We start from the raw sequence: 10175 nt of genomic DNA on the forward strand, positions 1-10175 counted from the left end.
AGGTGAGTGCATTGGTGCAGTCAGCCATTAGACATTTAACAGACGATGCAAGTAGGTTGTGTTCCTTGCACCACCCGATGCACCCATTGTGATCCGCAAGAATCTTTGATAGGAGAAAAAATTCATTTTATACTGACTCGCCATTTTAAAACGTAACGTGCCTGCAAACTTGCAAAAGGTTGGAAGAGAGAACCCCAGATCTGTTACCAGTTCAACTGGGACACCTCCTTGTCCAGCAATGGTTTCTACATAGTACCTTCCTGGATTCTCTGGCAAATTATTTGAGCGTGCAACTTTAAGCCATAGTATGGGCCTACTGAAGCCATCAATGCATCCATGTGTTGGGAACCCCATGGCTCCAATTTGTTGTACCCGTCAGTGTGCCATGCATAGGTTGGGCCTGGATTTCTGTAAACTCTCCCCTTTAGTCGGTGTGCTTTATGTGTTGTGACACCTCTCGGATCTATTTCTTGAAGTAAGTGTTGAGCAATTATTCTAGGTACTCTCAGGCCTTCTAGTTGAAGTGTATGCCAGACAGATCGGTACCCTCCAGCTGATCCTGGGCCACTTACAATTTCTTTAATACATTTACGTATATCAGCAACTTGGTCCTGGCCATTTAGGTTCCTTCTAGACAGCCCATACTGCTTAAGTTTTCTCAATAGGGAACTGTAGCTGATGGAGTAGTTATGATTCTTGGCAAGAAAGAGGATTATTTTTTGGTACTCAAAGCCCCTATGGAAGTGATATTTGACTACTGCCTCTTTCAAATCTGTGAACAGTTCATAATAACATAAGATTTTCAAATTTTCAAACACAAGTGAAAATGGTCTCTATACACGTGCAGGTACAAATTCAAAGCTAGCCACTTGGAAGTGCTCACCTTTTCCACAGTTTGGGCAATTTGCAATTTGGTGATCGCAGTTGGAGCAAAACATCTCTCTCCTGTCTCTCCTGAAGTGTTTCAAGATAGTGGAAAGTGATAATAAACCGCTGACCTTTTCTTTGCATCATCTTATCCCATGGAAAAACTTAACTTAAAAAACTTAACTTAACCCAGCCCACTCTCTTTTTCTACTTGCCGTGAGGTTTTTCTTTTTGGCGGGAGGCTTTTCTTTTTGCCGTGACAGTTGTGGGCCACCGAAGTTCAGCATTACTTTCACCTAAATTGGGTCCCAAAGCAGCCCAAATGACCTTGAAATCTTTGTTTTGAAATTCCTTCTCAAGGTCTACAAAGTTTATTTATTTATTTATTTATTTATTTAAGGAGGTATTTTACCCCTTCCCCCCATCTGCATTGTTAAAACGGTTCCACTTAAAACTGAGAGCATGAAACTCTGGAACGATTGCAATACACTTGACTTAATAGAGAAGAACAACATAGGCAAATTTGAAATGAGCTAACTTGTTGAGAAAAAAATTACCTATGGCCATCTCCTTCTTTAACGACATCGTTGAACTCAAAATAAAATCAAACCAAAACCTAGTTTTGCACTATGGTAATTATAAAGGTGATCTTGCTGATCACCATCCTTGGATGGCTCATCATTGGCTCCATCCTGAAAGGTTTGTTGGTGTTGTTGAAGCTCGTGCCTATAATAGCAACTAACAATCAGTGTTCAATCAAGGACTGTAAGGTTTTGAAAAAATAATGTAAACATAAACTGTATGTTAAACACTAATGGTGAGGAAGCCTAAGGGAAGCCACCTGGCCTTCTAAGGAATGGGCTCCCTGAGTTAAGTAATTAGAAAAAAGTATACACATGGGACCAAAATCTAGTGATATTGATCATAGCTAGGCTAAAAAAAGCGAAAATGAAAGTGAAAAGCAGAGGTAAATAAATAAGTAAATAACTATAAGGATGAATATTTATGATAAGAGGAATGTTTTTAGCTTACTGCAAAAGGAAGTGGTACAAGTTGCATTTCGAATTTCAAGACTAAGAGGACTTGGGAAACTGATTGGAAAACTTCTTATATTTGTCCTGCATTGTGGTAAATAAAAAAGCTCCAAACTTCTAGTGCCGTAGGAATGCACTTGGCATGTGACCAAAAACATGTTATTGAAGCTATAAGGAAGTAAGTCAGATTTATATAGCCATTTAGAGGCTGATCTGCAATTTGAATGATACACACAGAAAAATTGAGGGCGGAAAAGAACACCGATGTTAATGTCAATGTAAAGATGTTTTTTTTTACACTCCTACTGTGTAACAAAACCCTCATTGGACTTGTCACCTTTTGTATGTAGTTTTACACTGGTACACGTATGTCAATACGAAATAGTTGTTACATTACACAAAATGTTGGTTGTTAGGGTGCGCGGACACAGAGAAACCACAATATTCTTTTGTGGGAAAACTTGCGCCGGGAATATTCCAGCAAGGCTCGGATAAAACCCACCGACTGAGGGGCCTCGGTGCATGGTGCTATACCAAGGTTTGGGCCTCATACCTGTACTGCAGGGGGTGGGGGGGGGGCATAGTTCACACGTGAAAACGGATGGCTGGCATAATGTTCTTGGGCCAAGTTAACCAAGTTAAGGAAATCCTATAGCCCCCCTCCCTGAGGGGGCTTCATGACAGGGCTGAAGGGGTTCCGCAGGCAACCATTCCTGGCCCAAGACACCGAGTAATACGGGAAGTACCCTGTGCTAAGCCCATTCTCCAAGACCCTTTCTCTACCTGGTTGCGAGGGCTGGATACAGCTCTTATCTGCTCCATGGGGAAATGCAATGAACCAAAGACCATTGGTGGAGAAAAGATATTAAGGAGTGGACGCGCAGGTATAATCGCATGTTCTAACTTAAAACCTTAACTGAAACGATCTAAACAACCTTAAAGTGCACCTTACTGTACATTTTTTTATTCGGCAAAATAAATCTACTTTCTTTCTTAAGTGTTCCAGCGAAAGACTTCTGCATAGTTTTCAAATCATCTTTATTGACAGACAATTACAGAAGACAGTATGGGCTACACATTCTAGGGTGTGGACATTTCACTTCCACAGTCATTTTCCACAGTCTATATGTATCCTAATTGTTGATGATTGATTGAGGCGGTCGTGGGTACCCTCAAGGGTTGGTTACATATGCTTCACCAGTTTAATTGTGAGTGTATATGACCTGGAACATGTAAAAAAGATTGATCCTTTGTTTGAGACAGAGTTCATTTGTCAACAGCTCCATATGAAACATGCTGGAAACTTTTACTGCCTAAAGCAGCCAGTGTTTACATAGCATGGTGTTGCTAGAACTCAGACTTACAATTGAGTTTAAATCCTATCTTTTTCAAAAGAACCAATAAAATTGTTTTCAAACAGAATGGTGTAACTAATTATTAAGTGTTTAGAAAACTATTTAATTACCTAATTATCCTTTCTGTTTTTTTTTTTTTGGACAATCAGTCCATTTTTTGTGGTTGGTCATTGGCCAATTGCATTGTTTACACTAAGGCACTGTCTTTGGTTGGGATCTTGGTTCCTTAGAAATCTCAACTACTGGGGAAAGAAGACACACAACATGAAACACTACAAATTATGCAATTATCTAAAAAAGTATTTGTCCATGTGTTGGTTGATTACCACTAAGTGAGGGGACTGAATTGAGGCTATCTACCCCACCCATAAGAAAACAATGAGGAGGATAAGTTGAATCAGGGGGGCGGGGGTGGTAAAAGGGTGGATACACATACTTCAGTTATAGCAGCACTTACACCACAAATACAAATAATACCTGGTGTGGTGGGGGGGACATCTTTTGCTTTTGTTTCTGCAGCATTTCGTTCATAGGGGCAGGACATTTTTCATTTAACTTTCGGGTAGCTTCTTTCAGTTCATCGGTTGTTGATCTGAGAAAGGTTTGGTAGATTTTCTCCTCATAATCTAGGAAAATAGTTATTAGAGATAACAAAGTTGCCCATTTCAAAGGCTATGAAATTTGTACAATACTTGTCAGATATCTTTGCGTCATAGTGATAAGAAAAAACCTCATTTGCCTTTACTTTCAACACACTTACATTCGCGACTACAAAACTAGTTTCATCAATAGACCTCGTCAGTTGGTAGCCACAGTTTGTTGTAAAAATACAGACGACTTGATATAATATAGCACGAGGAATAACCCTAGTAGCTAAGTAACAATAAAGCTACATGGATAAGGGGGGGGGGGGGGGAATAAAAGTATAAAAAATGGAAAATATAAAAATCATGAATAATTAAAAAATATAAATACAACAAAATAAAATATAGTTCACTTCCTATTGTGCAATAGTCATATGAAGTAATGTTTGTAGCTTATCATGTTTGCGTGACATCAGCCCTTGGGATCCGGAAATGGCTCCACTCGCCTCTCGTGTTGATCAATTGACCTTTGTTAACTTGATTAATCCTGTCTGATTCAGTTATCTGTCTCAACATCGCATCGTTTTAAAACATTACTGTGACATTCATGGTGAAGCCCAGAATGTCCTCCCCATGTTTTTCACAGGAATGTCTCCACATCACTGAGCCTTCTTCCTATTGCTCCAGAGCACGTAAATGTTTCTTACTGTGAGTGTAAGCACTTCAAGATGTTTCCCCGATGTACTTATGGTGGCAAACCTGACATACCAGGTCGTAAGTGATCCCAATACTGTGGCAAGATCCTTTTTCTCCAGTGCTGCAGACAAGACAGTTGATGTTGCGACAGTTCTTTTTCTTGAATGGGTCTGACCTCTGTAACATTCTCTTGAGGGTTTTACCTGATTGCTCTACAACCTTGATCTTAAAGGCTGCATCTTTTATCTCTCTCACGTACGGATCTTTCAACTGAGATTCTGGTGTTGCTGCCACAAAGATCTCTGTATTGAATCCACCCGTCCTGTACCAAGACTCCCGTTTCTTCCGTCTCTCTTGAGCCCGTTCTAACCGTCTCCATTCTCTTGGCCTGTACAATGGTTGTTCACTGCTTGCGTCTAGCTCCACCAAATGGTTGTAGGCTTTCAGGGCTGATCGCACTACTTCCGCTCTGAACTTCTGATCATAACCAGAGTACTGGAGGCGCAGCATCATGTTGTTCACGAGGCTGATCACAGTTGCCCAGTGAAGCTCTCTACTGCAATTTAGAAGGATCCTCAAAACGTCTTGGGTGAGTATGTTCCTCTTAGACTTCCATGGCAAGGCCGACGTTGAGGCAACGTCCGTGGAATAGAGCTCATGTAAAACCACACTTGTCCTGCCTTCGTTTCATCCCCACCCATACCTTCAGATTAAGTATGGGTAGTTTGCCATCTTCATGCCATGACAGATAATCAACTTCCAACTAAATGGAGGGGTAAATGCTGTTGCCGATCTTCTGGACCACATCCATGCAACTTTGATGTCATGCTCTCAGCGATCCTTTCATCCTGGATCACCTTACCCTCACTCTCAACAAATTTCAGGCCTGCCGTGGGAGCGTTTATAACGACATTTGTGCAAAACCTTTTATATAAAATTATATGTGCACTTGTATAGCCCATGTCCATATTCACAGGTTCGCTCATTATGAATATTGCAAATAGGAAGGTTATACTTACCAAAATTTTGTGTTATTTTCACATCCCGCACTGTTGCCTCGCCATTCTTAAATTTCAGGTATCAGATCTTGACCCGGTCAGCACCGTCAGCTTCCCGTTGTTTGACATCCCTGTGCAAGTTGAAGTTAAAATGCACAGCAGCCAGAATGTGCCTAGAAATTAGTTACAAAGAAAAATTGCTTGGAATTGCTTCCTCATTAAACGTATATTTGAAATTCTGAGAACAAAGTTACAAACTCTTAGAACAACATCACACCTGCATTTCATTCCAGTGTAGGAGTATCCTATCATTTTTGAGTCAAACTGGTTCAGGACGGAATGAAATCCCTCCAGACAGCTGGTCTGTGCTAATGGAGATGCCTTCATTATTCACCTTACCAACGAATTGTTTGTGAGGGCACTGCACAGACGATCATAAACAGCAGACCCTACAAATAGGCATAAAGAAGGCTTACAAGCATAATAACTTCTAAAATGCATGTAATGAATAAACGGACTGGCTCCTCTGTTTATTCTTTTTGCAACATGGAGATCAAATGAAGGGCTGAGAGCATAACCGACCTACGGATTTGTCTGAATTTTCGCTGTCCCTGGTTTTGAAAACATTTTTCGGTTTTACAATCGTAGACAAGACCTCCTTGATTTCTTGAAGAAATTCATCAGGCTAGATAAGTGAACAGTCGATTTAAAAGTTCTTACAACCATATGGACACAAGTGATCTCCACCCCCAAACCAGGGGGGAGCGGGCGTCTACAGAGTGACTTTGTGCATTTATCGCAATAATCAACACCTTCAAAAGCCTATTTAAGGCTTCTGACACCTTTGATGCTTTTCAAGTTTTGATAAAGATGGCTGACAGTCATCGAAACTGTCAGCATTAATAAGACATTAATATAAGACTGGCTATGTTGGAAGAACTTTTAAATCGACTGTTCACTTATCTAGCCTGATGAATTTCTTCAAGAATTTACGAACTACGGACAGGAGACTATCAAGATTGTCCGAAAAGCGGAAAACTCCACACGTCAACTAGCGCGCCATAGAAATCATTTGGTGTTCAACTTGAGATGTAAAGACGAATGTGTCATTCCTCCAAGCCTTCGTTTAAAGTGCCCTATTAATTGCGTCAAAGCAAGAAACATTGTAGAGAAAGCCAGTAAGAACCTTCTTCGAGAGAGGATTCGGCTAACAAACCAGAAAATAAGTGATCTACGAGACACGAAGCGACGGCTAACAGAGCGATTCCCAAGCGACGTCCAACAACAATTAAACACGCATCTAACAAGAGTTCATGAGAGTGTGCACAAACAATCAAAATGCAGACAGCAAGACAAGCTTGCAAGCTTGATCTCGGAGCCGAAGAAAAATAGTCCTTCGGAACCAGACCTTAGTGGTACACAGATAAAACGGTGGGTTGTCAATCTTTCCAAATATAAACTTAACCAGGATCAAACAAGTGTTCTGTCAAAAGGTTTAAATTTTGCAATAACACCACGCCACATTCCCACAAACGACATCATAGTAGCTACGGAACTGGCTTGCAAATCGCTCCCTACCAACGAAGCAACCCAACTGAGAACAGAAATAGTCGGAGCGATCAAGTCATCAAAGGTCCCGAAAAGCAATGTTTCGAAAGGAGAAAAAACGGCACTTCGGTCACTAAAACAGGAGGATTCCATCATGATACTGCCAGCAGACACGGGAAGAGCCACAGTAGTCATGGATAAGACCGAGTATGAGGAAAAAGTCAACACCATGTTGAATGACGCTCACACTTATGAGAAATTGCAGGCCGATCCAACCAGTTCTTATAAGAGAAAGCTGATCGAAAAGCTGACCAAGTTAAAAAAGGATGGCAAGATAACGGAAGATCAGTGCAAATACTTGTACCCTACATCTGAGGCCACACCTAGATTGTACTGCACACCAAAAATCCACAAGACTAACAACCCTTTGAGACCTATATTGGATTACACAGGATCGATTTGTTACAATACATCTAGAGCCCTAGCTGACCTCCTTGGACCTCTGGTTGGCACTACGGAACATCATGTCAAAAATTCCAAAGACCTTGCTGAAGAATTATCCTCAGTCACATTAGAACAAGAAGACATCTTCAACTCCCACGATGTTGTGTCACTATTTACCAAGACCCCTATACAGGAGACATTAACCATCATAAGACAACGCTTAGATCAAGATCAAGATCTAAAGAAAAGAACAAACCTAGAGGTTGAGGATATAATGGATCTCACAGAATTTATTGCCACCACCACATACTTCAGTTTCAGAGGACAATTATTCAAACAGAAGTTCGGCACAGCCATGGGCAGCCCAGTATCCCCGATCCTGGCTAACTTTTTTATGGAATGGCTTGAACAACAGGCCATCGCCACTGCTCCCATAGACTGTAAACCTAAGCTATGGAAACGATATGTGGATGACATCCTAGAAATCATTAAGAGGGGAAAGGTGGAGGCTCTGACAGATCATCTTAATGGAATTGACAAAACAAACAGCATCAAATTCACGCACGAACCAGAGAAAAATGCCCAGATCCCATTTCTGGACACCCTTATTACCAGGAGGGAGGATGGATCCATCAAACTTCTGGTTTACAGGAAAGCCACACACACAGACCAGTACCTGTCGTTTCAATCGCATCATCCACTTCAGCACAAACCTGCTGTCATACGGACGTTATTGGAAAGAAGTGACAGCATTGTCACGGAGGAAGAAGACCGTAAACAAGAGGAAGAAGACATAAGAACAGCCCTCCATACATGTGGTTACCCGGATTGGGCGATAAAGAAGGTCAAAGAGCAAATGAACAGCAAGAAAGCTATTAGAAAAGATAAACCCAAGAAAGATAAAGCTCAAGAAAAATCAAGAGCAGTGGTGACTGTCCCATATGTCCGTTCATTCACAGAGAAAATACAACGCATATTCACCAAACACAGGGTAGCCACAGTGATTAAACCTCAAACCACCCTCAGACAGGTTTTAGTTCACCTGAAGGACAAAGTGGAGAAGCACAAAAAGGCTGGAGTGGTGTACAAAATTCCATGCAGCCAATGCGAAAAGGTATATATCGGTGAAACAGGGAGACAGCTGGGAACCAGGATCACAGAACACAGAAAGGAAGCAGAAAAGATCTCTAACAGAAATTTCACAAGAACCACCCGCAGAGCTTCTACCAATGAACACCATAAATCAGCCATAACAGACCACGTCTGTCAGAACAATCATATTATGAATTGGGAAGCAAGTGAAATAGTTGAGCAGGACGGCGACAAGTTTAAGCGATGGATTAAAGAAAGCATATGTATTAGATCGAACACTCCTACTATGAACAGGGATGAGGGAGCCTATCACCTTTCTCCCATATGGACACAAGTGATCTCCACCCCCAAACCAGGGGGGAGCGGGCGTCTACAGAGTGACTTTGCGCATTTATCGCAATAATCAACACCTTCAAAAGCCTATTTAAGGCTTCTGACACTTTTCATGCTTTTCAAGTTTTGATAAAGATGGCTGACAGTCATCGAAACTGTCAGCATTAATAAGACATTAATATAAGACTGGCTATGTTGTAAGAACTTTTAAATCGAAGACCTCCTTGAGAAAAGCAAACACGAACGGCACAAAAACCACTTGCTTACTATTTCTCTCGTGTTCATTCTACCATAGAACTTTACTTCTCTTTCCCACCCCCTCCCCTATGCAATGACAACTGAACACAGACAGCCAAAAAACCACTCATCGCCCTTTTTTTCTATCAGTCGTTTAAGTCTAACAGCACAACTCATCCAAGATCGACCAAAATATATATTTGAAGCTTTTGAAATGAAGTATTTCATTTCTGGTTACAAAGCAAAATGAACAATATATCACATGTAACAAGCAGGTTTGGGTTCGCTCCGTTTAACTTTAACTTGAGACTTTATGTCTACTGCCTTTGAAGAAGCATGCAACTTCAGTTGTGAAAACCTTCTGCTGAGTAAAGAGATAGTAGCTTTTTCTTCAATAAGACATTTGCTTCAACCCAAATCAAACAAACGTGTTACTGATACCCCATTTCAGTTCCAGTATCCTAGTTTGGAAATGTCTGAACGAGGTTAATGGGTTTAGGTCTTATGTAAACCGTCACATTGTAAACAGTCGTTCGGAACTTTTTCAAGTGAAGCTCCAAACATGTGCGATGGAAGCCAAAGCAGTGCACTAGGAGCCGCTTTACTTCTCATGACGTTAATCATTTTGTTGGCCGCACCCAGATGATCATTCTCCTGTCCAGCTTGAGGGGCTTTCTGTGCTAATTGGTCTTTCCAGCAGTCCTTCTTGGTGAAGAGCTCCACCAACGTGCGGCCAAGTGACCAGACATCTGATTCTAGGGTGGCTTTTTTCTTTTCGACCAAACCTTCTGGTGCCATGTTTGATGGTGTTCCGATACCAATGTAATGCAAGTATGGCTAAGGGATTGTTGAGACTTTAATCTGCTCAGCCCCATGTTCCAAAGGTTCGTTATTTGCAGCTTTCTTCCTACTAAAACATTATCTGGTTTGATGTCTCTGTGGACAATAGCTGACCTTAAGTTATGTAAGTAAGCTACAGCACGGCAA

General features: G+C 41.2%; 1 protein-coding gene across 1 annotated transcript; it reads left to right on the forward strand.

Annotated features, from left to right (window-relative positions):
* The first annotated feature begins 6029 nt into the window (after window positions 1–6029).
* On the forward strand, window positions 6030–9678 carry LOC146450945 (uncharacterized). The gene is made up of 3 exons (XM_085099840.1): window positions 6030–6035; window positions 6502–8952; window positions 9640–9678. The coding sequence occupies exons 1-3, from the start codon at window positions 6030–6032 to the stop codon at window positions 9676–9678; spliced, it is 2496 nt and encodes an 831-aa protein (XP_084955966.1).
* Window positions 9679–10175: the final 497 nt, after the last annotated feature.

This window comes from Pavona decussata, unplaced genomic scaffold (genome assembly GCF_977016875.1).
Source record: "Pavona decussata unplaced genomic scaffold, jaPavDecu1.1 SCAFFOLD_416, whole genome shotgun sequence".
In the NCBI taxonomy this organism is placed as follows: domain Eukaryota; kingdom Metazoa; phylum Cnidaria; class Anthozoa; order Scleractinia; family Agariciidae; genus Pavona; species Pavona decussata.

Coding starts and splice junctions, on each gene's coding strand:
- LOC146450945 (XM_085099840.1), top strand. Junction 8,953..9,639: donor TTTCTCCCATATGGACACAA/GTGATCTCCACC, acceptor ACCCCATTTCAG/TTCCAGTATCCTAGTTTGGA.